Source organism: Crotalus tigris, unplaced genomic scaffold, assembly GCF_016545835.1.
Source record: "Crotalus tigris isolate CLP2741 ecotype Arizona unplaced genomic scaffold, ASM1654583v1 scf7180000018217.1405312, whole genome shotgun sequence".
NCBI lineage: Eukaryota > Metazoa > Chordata > Lepidosauria > Squamata > Viperidae > Crotalus > Crotalus tigris.
The window spans coordinates 1227151-1248606 of record NW_024096887.1 but is presented as its reverse complement, the minus strand read 5'-3'; the positions used below and the strand labels follow the sequence as shown (position 1 = coordinate 1248606).

General features: G+C 41.6%; 1 protein-coding gene across 8 annotated transcripts in view; it reads left to right on the top strand.

Moving 5' to 3' along the window:
* Window positions 1-966: 966 nt before the first annotated feature.
* PRRC2C (proline rich coiled-coil 2C) overlaps window positions 967-21456 on the top strand; it is a 116077-nt gene continuing 95587 nt past the window's right edge. For all 8 annotated transcript variants that reach the window (XM_039349013.1, XM_039349014.1, XM_039349012.1 and 5 more), the window contains exons 1-5: window positions 967-1091; window positions 10754-10905; window positions 11781-11958; window positions 15610-15719; window positions 18018-18155. In XM_039349013.1, coding sequence (XP_039204947.1) covers window positions 10791-10905; window positions 11781-11958; window positions 15610-15719; window positions 18018-18155 — 541 coding nt within the window. In that variant the 5' untranslated portion in view covers window positions 967-1091; window positions 10754-10790. The remainder of the gene's footprint in view (window positions 1092-10753; window positions 10906-11780; window positions 11959-15609; window positions 15720-18017; window positions 18156-21456) is intronic.

The window sequence follows — 21456 nt, the reverse complement described above, 5'->3', positions numbered from 1 at the left end:
AAGATTTTTTGAGGAACTATTATATTCTGCCCTTTTAATATTTCCTTCTTTTGGGGGGCTGACTTCCCACAATTTGAAGACACTGGATTACAGCCAATCCGGAAATTAAGCGCCAGTATTTAGCTTTAAGTAAGAGTTTACCACCCGCTTTTGGTTGCATTCCCAAGCAACCCAATTCTGGCAGACCTGGTCCTCCACCATAGGCCTCACACCGTTTTCAAGCATGAGCATTAGCACTGGCCTCTTAACCCAATATTTGGTTCACCCCACACTATAAATTTTGCCTACCGAAGGTGACCCTCTAGGTATCTTGCATTCCACACTGGTCTCCACACTAGCAAGCCAGGCTTCTTGCCCATTTCAGCCCCGACGTCTAGGAATAGGGAATAGGAAATAAAGAATGCCTGCCGCTGGATGGTCCATAGTATAGGAACGTTTAAATGACTAGTTGTGCAAACAGTTCAAAGAAACTGCAAGAGACTAAAAAAGACAGATAATATTTGCTTTTAAGGTTATGCCTACCAGACTGAGGACACAAGGACAAAAACCTGTCAGTTAACTATCTGTTAATCTATTGCACAAAAATCATAACAATAAAGAGCCCTGTGATACAGAGTTTTAATAAATTTATCTTTGCTTTGATTTTGTGGCTCATGACGACTATGAGATGAATGGAGCAAAGTACTGGTTGTATAGGAGCGTGATAAAAAAGCATCGGAAATAGGCCGGATTGTTAGCCCGTTTAGGAGATAAATAGCTAGATAATAATCACAAATAAACTGCAGAGAATTTTGAATTTTCTCGGTGGATACGCCTGTAAAATTGAGCGTGGAGGAAAATTTACTCCCTCTTTGTAGATTAATGTGCCTTCGGAGGCGCAACAGGTATTAGAAGCGGCTCCTCTAGGGGGCGCAAACGCTCGGCTCGGAAGGGACTGGCGCCACCACCGGCACAGTAGCTCGGTCACGTGGCTTCGCAAGCGCTACGTGCGTGCTGAAGTCAGACGCTGTTAGGCGCCGCCGGTTTGGCTATTCGCCCGCCATTTTGGCCCGCTCTGCGTGAAAGCTGCTCAGGCGGTCGCTTCGGCCTCGGTAAGTGGGATTCCCGGGGTGGCGTTACCTGGAAAATAGCAGAGGCCGAGGGACCGAAGGAGAAGGGGGAGGGAAGTATGGTGCCGGCGATCCTTAAAAGGCTTCGGGCAGGGGAGAATCGCCCGCCGGAGAGAGTCGGGTGGCTCGCGGCGAGCCCCGACTGGAGCCGGGCGCCAGTGCAGAGAGAGAGCATCGCCCTTTCCCTTGCGCCTTGGGGGTCTAAAGGATGAGTGGAAGACCCGCGCCTTGAGTTTCCTATTTTACTCCTAACTCAGGACAAAAGGAAATTTGGAGGGGGGAGGGGGGCAGAGAAGACCGCCGGAATCGGAGATTCCTTTTTTTTAACATCCGGTTTTTTGTCTTCAAGGTTCCGGCGTCGTTTCCTAACTAATTTTTCCCAACCCCAATTCTCTAAACAGCCTCGATTATTCTGTTTATTCTCACCTTTCATTCCTCTTCCGGCATTTCTCTCCTTTCAGATTTGTTCCTTCTGGGGAACATGACTAACATGTGACTAAGCCTGGCCTAAGATTGCTCAAGGCTGCTGTTCCTGTACTTGTGCTAAATTTGAAAGTAATTTCTTTATGGTGAGGCGGAGGATAAAAAATTTAAGGACTTGAGCTACTAATACAGGGTTGTTGAGGGGAAAAAGGAGGAAGGAATATTATATATGTTCGCTGCCTTGAGCTACTTAGAAAGTAATAAAGGCGGGATAAAAATCTAATAAAACAACCCATTCAGATCAGGCGAATTTGCTCCTCAATGAACTGGCAGGAAGGACAATTGTGTGTTGAAGAGGATTCTGACAGTAATAGGTCAGTTAGCAATTAGTGTAGTACCGGTATGTGATTGACTGAAAAATAAGACACTCCTTGCTGGTCATCTGGATGTGGAGGTCTTTATCAGAATCTTTTCTGGAAAAGTACAGAGATATTCCAGTTGAAATACTCCTTCCAATATATTTCAAGTTTTATTTTTCCTGTGGTTTTCCCCAGCCCTTTGGTAGTTTTATGATATGAATCCTTGGAGCTGACATACTTTTCCTAGAAGAAATTACAGGTGACTGCCACAGAATAGATGAATTTGTAAAATTGGTTGTCAGCCCTTTAAGGTAGCCCAGAGCATAAACCATGTGTTTTAACATTATCTTAGCATTTCTCCCCTCCTTTTCTTTCACTTTCCAGAAAACCAGGGAGAGTTCTTTCTAGATCAGTGTTTCTAAACCTTGACAATTTTAAGGCATGTGGACTTCAACTCCCAGAATTCCACAGCCAGCATTCTGGGAGTTGAAGTCCACATGCCTTAAAATTGTCAAGGTTGAGAAACACTGTTCTAGATGCTTCCCACATCCTTTTTCCTTTTGTGCTCTGAGATACCTTTTGCATAACAATTGTCTAATTTGCAACTCTTCCTCTTATCCTCCAAGGTCATTCTTGCATACCATTTGGAAATTTAGGTCTCACTTTGTGTGATACCCAAAAAATATAGGAGGCAAAATGTAACTAAGTAGACAGTTTTCTCAAAGATGCTTTTTTCCCCTCCAAAAACAACTGGACTTCTTGGTGTTTTTTTTTTCTTTGAAAACATTTCACTTCTCATTCAAGAAGCTTCTTCAGAGCTAACTTTGAAAAAAAGCACTTTTGGTTCCTGGATGATTGAGAATAACCATAAGCATTCAAATGTAGACAGTTGCTGTTAAGGAAATAAGATCCCAGCTTTTTAAAACTATTGTCCTAATCACAGTCCTACTGGGTAAACTAGTTGAATTTTTCACCCTTGCCTTATCATTTGACTGGTTTAATCATTGAGAGCTGTTATATGAGGTTTGAGCTAGACACCATGTTTTTTCTGTGTAACCTACACTTAATGGAACATTCTCCATCACATTATATCGCACAGTCACTTTTTAATTAACGTTCCATAAACAAGCTAAGACTATTGTTTCAGCAAATCTTGGGTCCCTGGGTACCAGGATCCCTGGTATTCATCTGCCATATTTAACTTTTGGTATTATGTATTTTTATTTTGTGTACTGTAATATGCTATCTAGAGATCTCCAGGATTATAAACATTGCAAATAAATCTTAAGGCTGTATTTTTGGAACAATGAAAGGTTCAAGACAATCTCTTTGTGGTGATTTGGGGGGGGGGATGGGACTCAGTGCAGCAACCCATACTCCTTTTCTAGTTCAAAGGTAAAGAAAACAATGAGGAATCTTCATTCTAATAATAAAAATGACAGTATTAGAAAAGTTGAGTAGAAGATTCTCAGTATTTTTTAGCAAGGTTATATATCCTTTTCTCATTTCCTTTAATTAGTGGCTTTGTTGTATGAGTATTTTTGAATATCAGTTGTCTGAATGCTCTATATATCATGTTTCCCCAAAAATAAGACAGGGTCTTTTTTTTTCCCCAAAAGAGGCACCAGCTCTTATTTTTTGGGGGGGGGGTGTCTTTTATACTCATCTCTGGCATCAACAGCCCCGCCCAGTCAGTCCACTTCTTCTGACCAATGAAGGAGCTCCATTCTTCAGCTGCATTCCAGCCTGCATTTTGCAGTCAGGTCTTTCCGGAAGGCTTCTGCAGCCGAGTACCAAGCAATGGATTCAATCCATAGCTTGGTCCTCGCCTGCAGAAGTCTTGCAGAACTGAACTATGGATTCAGTCCATAGCTTGGTTCTGGCTGCACAGGCCTTCCAGAAAGGCCTGTGACTGAAAAATGCAGGCCTGACTGCAGAAGACACCCTAGAAGAAGTCGGCCGGCAAGCAGAGGCCTTGGCTGCAAGGTAAGTGGGTGCGTGACGCGTGGGGCAGTTCCACTCCCCCATCCCTGCCCTAGCTTGATTTTTAGGTGTGTGCCTCGCCCCAAAACTAGGGCTTATTTTTGGGGTAGGGCTTATATTAGGCTCACCCCAAAAATTCAAGCTATGGCTTATTTTCTGGGTAGGCCTTACTTTTGGGAAAACACAGTATAAGTGATCTCTTTTCTATATAGTTTGCTGCTAAAACAGTTAATCAAGTCTGTATGTTGGTTGAAGTCATGACTATGAACTAAATTTTATACTATATTAACAGGTCTTGTATCTGGTTGTTCTTTTGTCCTGAATACTTAGGTACCGTAAATGCCGGTGTATAAGACGACTTCCGTGAGCGCTAAAATCGGCGCCAAAGACGGGGGTCGTCTTATACGCCGGAAATACTGGTAGTTTCCGGCGTATAAGACGACGTTCTAGGAATGCGGCCCGGCTATAAAGACGGGGGTCGTCTTATACGCCGGGTCGCCTAATACGCCGGCATATACGGTAGTTCCTCTTTATTGCTAAATCTGAATCAGCCAGGTAAGATTGCAAATCATATTCTGATCTAGATTGAAAAAATCACATTCAGTTTAGATAAAGTTGATCAAAGTGAAGTAGAATGATATAAGGAATATTCCAAATGAAAGGCTCATTTATATAACAGTAAATTGGCAATCTTAATGCTAATAGATGGATGATCCCTGAGTAAAAATGATATGAATAAAAGGTAATTGTTGTCTTGATTACAGAGATACATGTTATTATGTTAAGACAATGTTCTCACAACTCAGTTAACCATAATCCTAGATTATAAAATCTTGATTCAAGAATGCTAAGTTGGTAGCTGTTCAAGCCTACATACGTAATTGTAAACCTCAAAGAGTTGAAAAGTTAAAAGGTAAATGTTTCTCTGAACTGTTCCAACATGATATAAGCAGCGAGGTTTTTCTCCTTATATACTTAACTCCTCCCCCTTTATGCCACTTAACCTTGCAGCATTTAGATTACTCCTGATATTGAATTATAATGTATCATTTTAATATGTTGACTTTCATTTTTCTTATTTTGTTCATGAAAAAGTATAGTTATTTTTCTTTCCCCACACCTCAGCAATTAATTTTCTTTTAAAAACAATTCCTGGTACTTCATGTCCCTCTCTAAAAGTGCAATGTCAAGTTACATTATGTGCATTAAAGTACCTTTATATATAGACTTGAAATGATTTTGAAACCATGACACCAACATCTATCCCTTGTAGATTCTTTTACATTAAAGTAGTGATGCCTGCATCAAAAAAGCGTGCTGTTTTTCCAAATTAAATTAATTTTAATCAAATTTTTACTGTATTAGTCAATTCTATGCTTTGTTTTCAATGTAATATTTCAATTCCTTGAAGAGTTTAGATTTTCATTATTTGGAAGCACAATGAGAAGGTAGTAAAAGTGATATTTTAACAGTGCAAACACTTGAACAGAGGAAAATAACTAGTCTGTTAATGAATAATGAAGATCATAGAAGATCCATATTATTAGGACCAGAATTTAAGATAGATTAGCAGACATCACTCACATATTCAAATATTTATGCAAATATAAAAACTTTAAAACAATGGCATATATTAAGTTTAGAATCCACAATGCATACTGCAATAGTCTAGCTTTCCTGGACTGTGCAGTACACTTATTAAGGAAGACAGAAGCTCAACATAGAAGTATAGAGAAAACCTATACACAGCTATCAGTATTTACATTTTGATTCTTACTGCCCACTAGAGCACAAAGTTATCAGAACCCTATACCATCATCATCAATGATACAGTTGATGACTCAGTCAGGGGTTATGATCTAGCCCAGTGGTTCTTTACCTGGGCGATATCGCCCCCAGGGGGCAATTTTGTTTTTCAGGGGGGTGATGGAACAAAAAGGGGCGACGGGGCAAAGGAACAAAAAGGGGGCGAAATGGGGGCGATGGAGTGAGAAGTTTTGGGGACACTTGAGACTTTTTCGTACAGTGAATGGCTGTATATCTGTCATACAAAAACATCAGATCTCTCGCTATTAGTGGATTTAATTGTGTTTTCAAATGTTCCTCCAGCTAGCTTCAGTACAGAACGCCGTACATATGTGAATACGCATTGTTTATCTTCATGTGTGTTATGCAGCAGCCTCCACCCTTTTTATATTTTTGCATCTTAAATTTCACTTGTAATTCAATCATTAAATGTTACTGATTTTTCTTTTCGGGCCTTTCACTTTCTTGCAATTGAATTTTGTTTTCAGTGGTCATTACATTTAAGTGTCTTGAATAAATAAGGTAATAATGAAATATATGTATCACGAAGTTTGGGAATAAAGTGACGGGTGGCATCAAAATTTTTCACACAGTTGAGATATGGGAAAAAGAGTGGAAATAAATTATTTGCATCGATATGTCCTGATGACCATTTTAAAGAAAACAAAACAAGTGTTTGCATAAATTGAAGAATTATTTCCTATGTTGTGATTGAGAAGTTATGTTGGGGGAGGGGGGCGATGACAACTTCCTTATTGGCTCAAGGGGGCAATTCATTCAAAAGGGTTAAGAACCACTGATCTAGCCAACTTCTGGCCATTTTATGCTGCTGCAATCTTGCCCATTCTTTCTCAGTCACTGGTTACAGGCCTTGATGGCCATTTTGCCTTGAACTGTGAAAGAGGCTGGATACCCTGATTTTTGAAGAGCCACAAGAGGGATTGGCAGAGAAGGCAGTGCACATATGCTGACATACTTTCCTGCTGTCTCAGCCTGAAGCAAAGTATTTGAATGTGTCTGTTTGGTTGTGCCCTCTGTCAGGTACTATTTTATATGTAAAATTACACACTCTAAAACTATTTATGTACAGAGAAAGCTGACATTGGTGAAATAATGATATCCATTTAACTTACAGCTAAGTTACAGAATGGTCTTTGCTTAAAGTTATAAATACGTATTTCCGTTTGGAGACAGATTCTTCCAAGAGTCCAATTGACAATGCTGCTGTAATATAAAGAATTTGTTCCTCTTTGAGGCCATCCATGTTCAACAGATAATGACTAATACGTTAGACAGGCAGTCCATTTTTTATGGACTTTTGATTTTCGTAGAAGTATTTTTAAGGTTTTTATGGTTTCACAGTGAGCAAGATTTAATGTTTAATCACAGTGTATGTATTTGCCTTGAGATATTCTTCTAGTAAGTATTCTGCTAGTACTACCATTTGTTTTTCTTAAGACTTTTGACTTTAAAATAGATTTTATACTATGCAAATCACTCAGTAATTACAGATGTTTCTTACATGATTGAGCTATAATTTCGTTTCCTTTTTTTGAAGAAAAATAGAACAATTCAGTGCAGAGATTGGCATAAAACAATATTGTTATTAAAAAAACAAAGGGATTTCTTCAACTGCATCCCTGATTAGATAGTTCTGTAATAGAGTATTTGTTGTTAACACACTATATTCAAGTTCCTGTAATCTTAATACTACAGAGTGTATTCCCTAAAAATTCAATTTGCAGTTTAGCATGCTATTTATACCTTACGAAAGCAGAGTAGATTTTATATATGCTGTTTTCAGTTTGTCATCCTAAGTTATAAGACAGTGAAATTTAAAAAGGGTTGTAGTTTTATATTTTTATGTGTTTGCATTCTATTTTAGCTAGAATCTTATATTCACTGTACAGATACAGTAATCTTCTGAGATGTTTTGCTTGCTGTTGCAACTAAAGTTTAAAAAAAAACTTAAAATCTTTTTTAAAACATATTTTTAAGTTTAATTTTTTGGGAAGAGCTCTGAATAAGTGATTCTTTGCAGACTGGAAGTACTAGGGTCTTCTTCCTTGAATGTGTTTACATATTTAATAGCTTACTCTATGAAATGCTCTTCTAAATCTGGCAGTGTTATGCTATGTCCTGATGCTTGTTTACTTGGTGCAGTACCTTACAAATTACCCCATTGTACTTTAATGCAAATCCAATCTTTCTACGTTAAATTTCATTTCTGAATTAAATGTTTTAAATTCTGTTCAGCAATGAAGAATAGGAATGAGTGCAGAAAGTTTAAAGATTTGCTTGGGGCTAGATTAATTCTGTGAAAGGGCACTCTGTGAGGGTTGGGTCAGGGCGGTGGGAGCAGGACGCTCCATGTGAAGGTTGGGGCGGCGCGGTGGGAGAAGGGCGCTCTGCGAGGGTTGGGGCGGGGTGGCAGGAGCAGGACGCTCCGTGTGAGGGTTGGGGTGGCATGATGGGAGCAAGACACTCCGTGCGAGGGGTGGGTCGGAGCGTTGGCATATTCCATGGCTGAATGGAATACGATGGCCTCCTTGAATTTACCATCTTACTGCACGTTAGTAACAACCCCACAAAACCCCACCCCAGTGGTGGGATTCATTCCATAGAATCGGTACCTAATTTATTTTGAGTTCGGAGAACCGGCCCAGAAATGGACAGACTAGCATGCATTCACGTACGTGCCTCCAATCCCTTCCTTCCTTGCTGCAATCTGGCTTTGCAGCAACCAAAGCAGTTGGATGCACGTGAATGCACGCTAGTCTGGCGTCTCGAAAAAACTGGTGTTTTTTTTCCCTGCTCCTGACAGTGAAAATCCTCCACTTTACCTGAGACCGGGGTTTTTTTCTCCACTGGATGTTCGCTGCCAGACTGTTCTACTTAATGCAGAATGGGAAGGATCCGCATTCTGCAGCAAGTAAACTTTAAAGAAAGTTTAAAAAGTATGGCAGAGAAAATCCTTCACCTTACATGGGATCAGGTTTTTTTTTTCTCAGCTCCCTTTGGCTGTTCTTTGCCAGACTGTCTGGCAGCAAAAAGCCAAGCAGAGAGGAGAAAATCCTCCTTACGTGGGATGGGAGGGTTTTTCTCTGCTCTCCAAGGCTTTTCGCTGCCAGACTGTTTTACTTGATGCAGCAGAATGAGAAGGATCCACATTCTGGAGCAGGTAAATTTTTAAAAAAGTTTTAAAAGTATGGCAGAGAAAATCCTCCACCTTACATGGGATCAGGCTTTTTTTCTCCGCTTCCTTTGGCTGTTCGCTGCCACAGTGGCAGCAAAAAGCCAAGAGAGGAGAAAATCTTCCCCTTGCATGGGATGGGGGAGGGTTTCTCTGCTCTCCAAGGCTTTTTGATGCCAGCAAGTAAACTTTAAAAACTTGATGACCAAAAAAAAAAAAAAAAAACCCCCCGAAAAAAGTGATAAAGTACAGGTAGTCCTCACCCCCCTTTAATATCATTTCTTCTCTCAGCCCCCTTTAATATCCTCTCTTCGCTCACCCCCTTTAATATCATCTCTCCCGTTCAGCAGGACCCAGGCAATGCATCACGCAGCTCCAGCTGAATCTCCGCCTGAAGACTGCATGAGGCTGCCTGCCACCCCCAAGGCCGCCGCCAATCAGCTGGAGCTGCACGCTTTGATCCTGGGCTCTCAGGACCCAGGCAATGTGCAGTTCCAGCTGACTTTCCCACAAGCCTGTGCAGCGCTGCTGCCACTTCACCTCATCCACTTTTACACTTTTTTTTTTTTACATTTTACGGTGCTGTTCAACCTGTTGTATGTGTACCACCTGCCAGGTGCCAACGTACCACTAGTGGTACGCGTACCACTGGTTGAAAAGCCCTGCATTGGGCCACCGCTCAAAGCTGCATACCCGCCCAGCACGAGGTGAAGCGGTCAGCTAGGAAGCCCCGCTTAGAGGTGGTAGAGCACGCCCAGGGCCAACAGGCAAAAGGCCACCCTGAGCGGGGAAAGCCGGATCCCCATCGGCGTCATGGTCTCCCAGGCCCAGCAGAGATGGGGGGAGGCACATAAACCTAGCATGCTCTACCACCTCTACTTGAGCTTGCTAGCCATCCGTTTCACCTCCTTTTATTTTGTGTACCTCTTTTGTGCTGGGCAAGCCAGATGCTCCAGGCAGCGATGGACCTGCATGAGCTGTTGGCGCCGGCAGCCCAAGTCAGGGCTAAGGTGTGTCGGGGATGTGAGGGGAACAGGTTCCACATGCGGGCCAAGGGCAAGATCTGCTAGGGGGCCAAGGAGATGACCAGCAGCAACCTGCTCTCCAACTGCAAGCAAAAACAGATGGGACGGTGTAGGCGCATCTGGTGATCTGCATCACACGCTTCCCCCTCCCCTACTCTGCCTGCTGCTGGAGGGCTGGCCTGGTATTGGCAGTGGGCTGCGGAGCCCCAGAGTGCAGCGGTCGAGGGGCGGGCAATCATTGGCTGCTGACGGACACTGTTGGCCCCCATGCGCTCGCTGTGTGCGGGGGCCGATGGTGCCAGGTAGCAGCCGGCCCCTGCCTCGCCTTGCAGCAATGGCACCCCTGCCCTGCCCCTTGCCTCGCCTCACCCGCAGGACGAGCCTCCTGTCCACCATCCCACCCGCCAGAGACCCCCTGGATCTCCCCCAACCCTGCCCGGCCCCCACAGGCATCCCTCCCCACGAGCAACATCAAGGTGGCCACGCCCACCCAGTCTGCTATGACCACTGCAACCATCCCCATCCAGTGGCCACACCCACCCACACTGCCATGACCACCCTGGCCACACCCACCCACACTGCCACGCCCACCGTAGCTGTGCCCACCGAGTGGGCCATGCCCACCCGGCACCCAGCGATACAAAGTGGGTTTTGGGTTGCAGTTTGGGTACTCGGTCTCTAAAAGGTTCGCCATCCCTGTGCTATTTCATATATTGGAAAGAACAACAGTTTTTAATAGAGCAGCTGCACTACATTCTGGATATCCCAATTCTCATGGTAATTACATCTGTGCATGATGTAACAAGTCTTCTTTTTTAGGTTGTTTTGACTAGTCAGTTTATTGTTCCTTTTCAGGGGGTGAGCAAGGAGATTCCAGACTCGATGAACTGAAATGTCTGAAAAGTCAAGCCAGAGCACAAAAGCAAAAGACGGGAAAACAAAGTATGCAACACTTAGTTTATTCAATACATATAAAGGAAAGACTCTGGAAACACAGAAAACTACAGGTATGTTTGTTAAAATTGACCATTTCCTACCCATTTATTAGGTCTTACTCGGATATAATTTTGTTTTGTGCAGAAATATCAAAGCTTAAGGCATTTTAACTTCAGATTTTCAATTTTGTAACCTAGTTACCTTTATTAATTTATGTGTTTGACAGTGTTATAGTCAATATTCAAATATTTTTAAATAATGTTACTAAAAGGACTGTTGCTAAAAAGGCTTCTGGCAAGATTGTATGTAAGTACCAGTGTGCTAAGTCTTTTGTTAATCTGGCATTCAGTCCATGAACTTCATCTTCCAGCTCTTAAATATATTTGTTGATTTGTATAAATTTTATTACATTGTTCATTGTTACGTATATTTTAATGAAAAACAGTTTGCATCCATAATAAATAATATATGTGTATTTGAACAACAAATTCACAGTGTATACAAGTTCCATAAGCAAAGAAGGAAGGAGGAGAATTTCATAATTCCTTTTCTAGTTGCTGCACTTTAAAAGAGAGCAATAAACAAAAATAGAACTAATTTATGCTTGATTTAGGAAACAAAGTTCCCTCTATAAATCTTACAGCTTAACATTAGGCTTTAATGATGTTTTGTATTATTTACTATTTGTTTAAATAAGACTACAGAAGAATAACCAGATATTTAACATGCTATATTCACTTGTCCCTATATTAATTTGGAAACCAAGAGTTATATTTTGCTCCTTCACCATTTGCAAGTAAGCAGTAATTTGTTCCTAATTTTTCAATGGCCAGAAATATAACTTTTAATAGTATTTTGTCAGGAATTATTCTTTTTGTTTCCAAGAAAAAAGGACGTGTAGAAACATGAATATATATTAACAGTTCACACTCTTTTTCTTGCATAGTTACAACTCGTCATGGATTACAAAGTCTTGGGAAAGTTGCCATTTCACGGAGAATGCCCCCTCCAGCTAACCTCCCTAGTCTTAAAGCAGAAAACAAAGGCAATGATCCCAATATAAACATTGTGCCTAAGGATGGCACAGGTTGGGCTTCTAAACAAGAACAGCATGAGGAAGAAAAGTAAGTTGCAGTACAAATCATCCTTCCTTTTACTAATGTAATGTTTTAGCATATACTACAGGAGTGTTAACAGAAGACAACAGGTAGTCCTTGCTTAACAACCATTCGTTCAGTGACCACATGAAGTTACAATATCAATAAACCAATAGTAATTATGGCTGGTCCTTGAAGTTGTGGCATCCCTGCAATCACATTGTAAGAATTTGGATGCTTGGCAGCCTGCCTAAATTTACAACTGCAACGCAAACTCAACTCCTCCATCTGCCTGACTCCCTCCCATATCCCACCTTTTGGCTATCCTGCCTCCATTGCTGCTGCCTATCTCTACTGCCCACCCCTCATCCCCCCAGCTGACCTTCACCACCTTCTTCCTCCTGCTGAGGAAGGGCAGCTGATGGCCCTTCACAAGGTTCATTATTAATTATTAGTAATAACATTAATTATACATTTTATAAGAATTTCGTGCAAATACTAGCGCTTTAGTTTTCTGATAATTTATTACTCATATTTCCTCTAAGTAAAATATCAAATCTCTCAATTTCATTCTCATCCCCACTTGGGAGATAGATATGATTATAATGTCTGTATATAAAAGAGCGGAACTATGCAGCCTGCTAATACAGGGCATGATGAGTGAAAACAGAGAAGCCCTGTCATGTCAAATAAGTATTTTTTTTAAACAGATTTTATTGGTTTTTCCAGTTTTACATTTGAGTGCTTGGAAAACAGCGTGATGACTGGGCAGTCAATAGTTCAATAACAAAGTTTGTAGTACATATCTCATATTGCATTATCAAAAATTCCTTCTCTATTTCCCGTAACATTCAATGTATCCTACTTAAATCGTGGCAAACTCAATTAACACATTTATCAATATATTTTGTGTTTATACACATCCATATCCTGTTTTTAGCTATTTTTTCATTTTTAATTACAGTATTCCAATGTACCTTTAACATCCATTGTATTTAAAATCCTGGTAACCCAAATTTCTTTTATTTCACTACACAAAAGTTATAATATCTAAAATACACATATTACTTACTTAAATATATTCACATTCTATTTGATACAGATTTTCTATTTCTTGTTCTAGTACATCACTACTTACAAATAGAGTAACCTTTATTATCTCAAATCCATCATCTATATTTTCTGGGCTAAAGAATAGTTCAAGGCTGATTCCTAATAGTTGTTTTCAATTTCCCTTATAAATCTGAGTCCTAAATATTAAGTCAGTTAGTCCTTTATTTTTTACCATTTTCCAGAATATTTAAAGCTAATAATCATTTCCCTTCATCTCAAAATCTCTCTTTAGCCTATTAAGACTTTAAAATCCTCTCTAATAAATCAGAAGACTCCATTTTTTAAACCTAACTCTAGCTTTAATTTTGTGCCAGCCAGGCTTCCATGCCAATACCTTTAAATCAGTGGTTCTCAACCTTTTTAATGCCCCGACCCCCAACTGGTCGTAAGTCGAGGACTACTCAACTGGTGCAGCACCGCTTGCAGAATGGGACTTTTGGCGGGCTCAGCAGGGCAGAGACAGCCTGGACAATTCCTATTGGCTTTTGAAAGCCACTAGAATTAGACTCTATTCAAGAGGAAAGGAAGAAAGGGGAAAAAATGGCGGACTGCATTGTTTGGCGACCCCCATGAAATGGTCGTTCGACCCCAAATGGGGTCCCGACCCACAGGTTGAGAACCACTGCTTTAAATCATCAGATAGATCTCCCTTCATTCCTGCACGTGTTGCTTGAATCAAAGGAGACCATCTAGTCATCAATTTTCCAGAGGAGCTAGCCCCTTTATAACCATTAAATTGTTGTCCTGGTGGGTCAGCTGTCCATATTTGCTCTAATATCTTTATCTTCAATTTGGTCTGGTCTTCTTCCTCAGGTTTCTTCTGGTTTAAGTAAAAGGGGATGTCCAGTTTTGTAGTTGTTGTTTGGTTATTTAAGTTTTCAATATGCTGTCCTTGTTGATCTTTAACACGCTTGGTACTGCTTTCTTCCGCTTCCATTACTTTTGGGGTTGTAGGTTCTTTATTACAGTCAGGGTTTGGTTGTGAGCATTTTCAATATATTGTAGTTGCTGTTCTTCAAGATCCTCTGTCTTGGGATTAATTTCTTCCGCTTCTATTGTTTTCTGAGTTGTAAGTTCTTTAGTTGGACTCTGGGTTTCAATTTGTAGATTCAAGCAAGCGCCTTTGTCTTTCAGTCTGGATTTAATTATCTCAGTAGCTTCAAGAATTTTTTCAAATATAAGTTTATAGTTAATCGAGGTTTGTTGCTGGTCCTCCATTTCGGAAATAGTTATAGGTATTCCTTTAGTGGAGGCTGTTTTAATCAAGAATCAGTAAATATTCACCTCCACAGTTCTTAAAAGCCAATTTCAGCTCCCAGCTGTTCTTTCAGCCTTTTATCTTTTTTTTTTTCAGATAATACCAAGGACAGGTCTCTTGTCAGGGATATTTAGTTGCTATACGAAGTTTCGCCACAAGATGTCCCCAGTAGCATTTAGAATCCTTTTCAGAACCCAGATTTTTAGAAATAGTTAGATAACAGGTCCCTGTGAAAGTAGGAACTTTTTGGGTCGCCAAATATCAGAAAGATGCAAGTCTAGTTACTTAGTTGGTCTCTTCAGGGCTTTATTTTCCCTGCGTAATCAGACGCCGCCATTTTAGAAGGTGGGGGAAAAAAACGTTCCCTTCCTTCTCTCCTCTCAAGGGGAAGAAGTTTCAAGAAGCTTTTTACAGGAAAGTACTTGGGATACAAAGAAGGTAGAATCTCATCCAGGTCCTCCGCGGTGCTTTCAAAATGCTTGATAGTGATTTTGGCTTCGGTTGGAAACGGCATAAGTGATGTGCCACGTGAATGGCCAATCTTTTCCCCATCAGAAGAGCTTCCCCAGATCAAACGGGAAGACTACCGCCCTTCTGCGATCAGTCGGGGGTCCTCTTCATGCTCATCACCCCTCCAGGGCGACTTTCGACCCTTTTCAGGGTTCCCCGACGGGAAAAAAATGGACGCCATTTTTTCTGCATGTCCGCCAGCGCCGCGATCGCAAACCAGAAGCCTGTCAAATAAGTATTATGAATGATGGTTCATCAGTAATTTTTATAAATGAATACTAAATTGCGCAGATATGAGAAAGATTGTGTCTTTTGAAGCATTGATATGAGTCCATTCTGGAGTATTTCATCCTTGATTAAACTTACTAGATTTTGTGGCAGCATCAGATCATTTTTTGTTTGCTTTATAGATTTGTTCACTTCCACCATGAAAAAATAAATGAATGAAAATTGATGTTAGATGTTATCTCTCTTTATGCTAAGAACAGTTTGTATCATATAGTTAAAATTATATGATGCAAACTATTTCATGCAAATCCTGATAAGCTTTCTTGAAGTTCATCTCTTTTATTTTGTATTAAAACTTTAGAAATAAGAGTGTTGGTAGAAATTCTACTAAGAGAAGTATTGGGAGCTGCATTCATAAATGTGTCTATGTATTCATATACTGTTGTTCTGCTGTTACCATAGAAGCTTTCTTTAATGATTTGAAGATTTGAATTCTTCGTTAAAATATGGTTTGCAGTCATTATGTGAGCCATTTTCTCTCAGACATTTTCAAATTTTTCTTTCTTTAGACAAGCGGAAGTACCACAGGTGCAGCCAAAACCAGCAGTTCCTCCTCCTCCTGAAGCTCCTCCTGCTGTCAAATCATGGGCTAATACCAAACAAGGTGGACAGGGTGATGGTAAGTGGAAGAAAGATGGACCAATCTAGCTGAGCCACTGCACTCTAAGACTCATTTATTTATTTCATTTTCTTGTTTATTTGGGTAGTATTAGAGATGTAGTAGGATCATTATTCTTTGTTGAAAGATGGAGCATATCATTGAAAGTTTCAAGTGTGTAGCAGTTAACTTCTGAAGAAAGACCTAGGGGAGACTATTTGAAATCAAAGGGTGAGAAGGTAGTATTTATACAGCACAATTTTACTAAAGTGAAAATTGTTTTATGGGGGAGAAGTACACCAAAATGCTTGTATGCACACAGATTAGCTGGGTTTTGGGAGGTCTATGCTTGATCAAAATATGTTCCTGAGAAAAGTAGTTTGGAGGTAGAAGCCAGAAAAAAAAAGAACCAAGGTTATTGATGACAGTAGTTGAGAAGAAGGAAAACACTTAGAATATTGGGGGCCAATTTGGCTGGGGAGTATGTTGCATGGGGGGAGAGAGGAAAGAAGCTTGGAAGCTCAGACCAGTGAGTTATACTGTGGAGAAGGAGGGAATTAAAAGATAGCTTCAATTTGCTTTATACTTGCTTTGTCCAGACTTTGATTACTCTCAAATACCAAAGAGGTGATATTGCCAAAGTGATGATCTAAAACTATTTGGAATAACTTTTAGAAAGGATTTTGCTCCAGATATAAACCAAAACATTTTTTTTTCTATTCCGTGCACTCTCCCCGGGCCAGAGCTATAAGGGATTCAATCCTCTTGTGTGTGTGATCTATGTCTAAAGAGTTGATGCAAAAATTGAAGGATGCTAAGGGAAAACTATTTTGGGCATTATGTCCTGTATATGTATTGTTTGTTTATAAGTATGGCTGCTGCTGCTGCTTCTGTGGCTTTGAGGGAGAGTAGAGAGAGAACAGTTCCTCTAGCTTACAGGGGAAGTATGAAGCTGGGGAGGGATTTGTCAAATAAGGAAATGTCAAGTTACATATATGAAAGTTATTTTTTATTTTGAGTCTTCCATCTTGCAAAATTTTAGACTTACTGGCCAGTCTACATTTTGGTCTTACAATGCTGATTTTAAATTCCAAGTTGGATTTCTAATAGCATGGTTGTGAATGAGACAGCTAATCCAATGAATGGGCTTAGTGTAATTGATCTCATCACCAGACCAAATCTCCTTGTGGGTAATTGATCCAACACAAATTATAGTGGGTCTTCAACTTTTGAACCCTTTTGAATTTTCAGTATTTTGGCATAAATATGACCTAAACATGATCTCTTCTCTACATATCTCTTAAAACTAATTAGAGAACCCAATTAAATAAGTCAGAAACATTTAATTGTTCATTTCTTATTGAGAAAAATGATCCAACGCTACACATTAAAGGCATAAAACTATATTTACAAATAGTATAAGAGTCACCTCTAGGCAAGATGGTCAGCATGCATACATACATCATACATACATACATACATACATACATACTGCAAGCAATTCTGGTTGCCATGATACCAAAAAGATACTGAGACCCTAAAAAGAGTGCAGAGAAGAACAACAAAAATGATAAGGGGTTTGGAGGTTAAATCATACAATGAACAACTAAGGCAGTGGTGACGAACCTATGACACGGGTGCCAGAGGCGGCACTCAAAGCCCTCTCTATGGGCACATGCGCTGTTGCCCCAGTCCTAGGTTCCTTCAGCTGGGTTTTATAAAACCTTTTCGCTTTAGGCCTCCGCTGTCAGGTGCAAAAAAAAAAAAAGGTTCAATCAGTCAATTTCAATTTCTCGCAGGAAAAAAAGATCTTGCAAAGTTGGAATTGATTGATTGAACTTTTTAGTCCCACCCAGTCTGCCGTTACCACTGCAGCCACGCCCACCCAATGGACCACACCCCCCAAATTGGCCACACCAACCAATGGGCCACATCCACCCGGCACCCGATGATGTATAAGTGGGTTTTGGGTTGCAATTTGGGCACTCGGTCTCTAAAGGGTTTGCCATCATTGAGCTAAGGCAACTAGGAATGTTTAGCTTAACAAGAGAAGGATTGGGGTGACCTAGCTGTCAGCTTGCATGCTGCAGATTTTGAAAAAAAGATTGAATAACATTTTGTCTAGGAGGAAATAAGGATTCACACCTTGGGCAGGGGGTTGGACTAGAAGATTTCCAAAGTTCCTTCTAGCCCTATTATTCTGTGTTTCTACATCTTCTGAAGTAATTTGAATTATTATAGAATATATTTGTTGTTTAAATATAAGAATAAAAGAACATTATGTGCAGTACTGATTTGGGTTTTTAATATAACTTTCAGGTCCTGGAGTTCAAATAAATAGTTATTTCCAGCAAGAGTTTCCTAGTTTGCAGGCAGCTGGAGATCAAGAAAAGGAAAATAAAGAAAAGGATGCACCAGAAGAACCTTATGGTCCTGGGCCAAGTTTGCGTCCACAAAGTAGGTGTGCATAAAATAGCCTAAGATTGATGTGGTTGTGGAGCTCCTGATTAACTTTTTATCTTGGGGAGTGCAGTTTCTGTTCAGGGTTATGTGATTTTTAGTCTGTTTTTTTATCGATGTACTAGACTTACCAAGTTGTCTTAGACTTGAGCAGCCTTAACAAATCTAATAACTAAATTTAAAAGTTCTTCATAGAATTCAGTGTTCATTCACATTTGATTCATGTCAAAATTAATTTGCAAATAATATCCTGGGATGATGTATCTATCTAGGATAAAGGAAATTAATCCATTTGCTGTCATTAGTTGAAACCTCATCTACAAATTAACATTGCCTCTTTTATTTTCAGTTACTTACTAAATTATTAAGAGATACTCAGTTGATCACATTCCTTGTTCTGAGTAGTAGGTTTGATTATCATTTTGGTTGCAGTGGTTGATGGGTTTTTTTAATACAAAATAAGCCAAATTGGCAAAGATGAACAAGGACAACTTACTACTGTGTTTCCCCGAAAGTAAGCCTCAGCTGATTTTCTGGGGGTGGGCCTAATGTAAGCCCTCCCCCGAAAGTAAGCCCTACTTAAGAGCCTGCACAGCCTGCCTGCATGTGAAGAGGCAAAGCTGATGGGGGAGGGGGGATTCTGACCCATGGTACCTGTATACCTTACGGCCACCCTGCTTGTTCCGCAGCCTCATGGCAGTGGCATTGGACAGGAGGTGGCAAACAGCTGGTTTCGTTGCGACATGGCTATTTGATGCTGGCCGCGGCCGTTTGACACCTTGGGCATCACACCCAATGCCACTACTATGAGGCCTGGTGGATCCTCCCCCCTTTTGACCCATGTTCCATTATACCGGTTTCCTACCGCCGCCCGGCTTGTTCCGTGGCCTCATGGCAGCGGCATTGAGCAGGGGGCGGCAAACGGCTGGTTTCGGCACAATGCAGCCATTTGCCATGTCGTGCCCAATGCCGCTGACAGGCCTACCGTACATTACTCTAACCCCCACTGCCGCGCCAACCCAACTGGGAGTTGGGAAACCTTGGGGAAAAAACAGAAAAATGTTTCTCCTTCGTGATCCACCGCCACCACATGCAGGGAAACAAAGGACTTTTTTTGAGAGGGAAAAAAAGATCGATCAATCAATTCCAACTTCGCGAGAGATTTTTTTTGTGAGCAGTTGGATTTGTTTGATTGACCTTTTTTTTCCCTCCAAAAAAACTTCCTTTTCCCTGCACGCAACAACGGCGGTTTGCGAAGGAGAAACGGCAGGGGGCTGGGAGTCAGGTAAGCAAGGAAAGGCAATTCCTGGGGGGACCAAGGATTTCTTTCCTTATCTGCCCCACTTGTTCTGAGGTTGCTTTCAGCCAAGCCGCGTTGCGCTCACCAATGGCCCACCCACCCTTCCTCCCTGAGCCTCCAGCGCTCCGTCTGCCGCTTTGGTCAGTCTGGTAGTCCCCATTTCAGCACCCTGCCCAGGGCTGCAGGGGCTGGCCTGGCACGGGAAAGGCACGCACCCCATTCTCCTACCACCGCTCAGGATAAGGTTGTCGCGCCCACCCCAACCAGATGCCCTCACCTCCCCCAAGCGTTTTTTTACTAATCTGCCTTTCAGCTACATTGCGTTTCTCTATTTGCTTCTCAGCCATCACCATATGTTTGTGGGACTGCCGGTAAAAAAAAAAAAAAAATTCAATCAGACTTTCTAACTTCTCACGAGGTCTCAAGAAGTTAGAAAGTCTGATTGAACTTTTTTTTTTTTTACTGGTAGTCCCACAAACATGCGGCGAAGGCTGAGAAGCGAACAGAGAAATGCAATGCAGCTGAAAGGCAGGTTAGTAAAAAAAACGCTTCGGGGAGGTGAGGGCATCTGGGCAGGGGTGGTAACCTTACCCTGCGCAGCTTCGGCAGGTGTCTGGCAGGCGGAGGGAAGCAACTTCACCATCACCCCACGGCAACCTTATCCTGCGCAGCTTCGGCAGGTGTCTGGCAGGCGGAGGGAAGCAACTGGTCCATCACCCCACGGCAACCTTATCCTGCGTGGCTTCAGCAGGTGTCTGGCAGGCGGAGGGAAGCAACTGGTCCATCACCCCACGGCAACCTTATCCTGCGTGGCTTCAGCAGGTGTCTGGCAGGCGGAGGGAAGCAACTGGTCCATCACCATGCTCTCACCGCCACGTTGCTTCTCCACCCCATGCACAGGCCCTGCCCCACCCCCCACGCACTCACGGCCTACTGGTGCATGTACTGGCAAAAAGTAAGCCCTCCCCGAAAGTAAAACCTAGTGCTCACTTCAGAGCCCCAAAAAAGTAAGACAGGGTCTTATTTTCGGGAAAACATGGTAATTATCTGAACTTTTACAACCTAAATATTGTAACCTATCTATGGCACAATTTGTTCAGACTTCATATCAAACAATAGTTTGTGTTCTTGTCTTCTTTTGACTGAAAAGATTTAAAAATGTAAAATGTTGTCTGGAATACATCTGTTTTCAAATTTTCAAATATGCAGGCTTAAAGGCCTCCAGATGTGGAACAATGCCTATAATGCTTGTCAGATAAAAGGAGTGAACAAAAGATGGCTCTAGAAGTACTGATAGATAAGTAGGGGTTAGTACTACAGGTGGCCGTTGACTTAACAATGGCAACTGGGACCAGAATTTCCATTATTAACTAATGTGGTCATAAAGTATAACTGCATGGCTTAGTAATGGCAGTCCCTGCAGTCCTAGTTGCTGAAGTTGACTGAATCCAATAGTTGTTAGGCAAAGTAGCGTCCTACCCGCTTCCCACAACCAAAGTCAATGGGGAAGTCGGCAGCATGTTGCAAGACCCAGGCCAGCAGGTAGGTAGGTGGCTAGTGCTTGATTGGAGAGGGAGTGAGGGGTGTGCATGGATTTGGGGGAAACATAGCAAGTGTGCAAGTTGGGGAGTGCAGGGGTTTGTGGATCAGGGAGGGAGCCCAAGGGTCCAGCATAGGTCTCTGGGAGTGCTTGAAGGATGCACTTCGGGAGTATGTAAGTGGCCAGTGCTGCCCGGGTGGGAGAGAATTACTTCAGCAACTTGTGACTTTCCCTGCTGATTTCCCTATTCACTTTCTGGACAAGCTGGCGGGGAAGGTTGCAAAGAGCAATCATGATCACAGGAGGCTGGAACTGGTCATTAATAAGCTGCAGATAACAGGCAAATCAGTTTAGTCTACTTGTTAAGGCACCGGGACACCGTGAGTTCTAGTCATGCTTTACAAATGAAAACCAGCCGGGTGACTTAGCCCAACTCACAGGGTTGTTGTTGTGGGAAA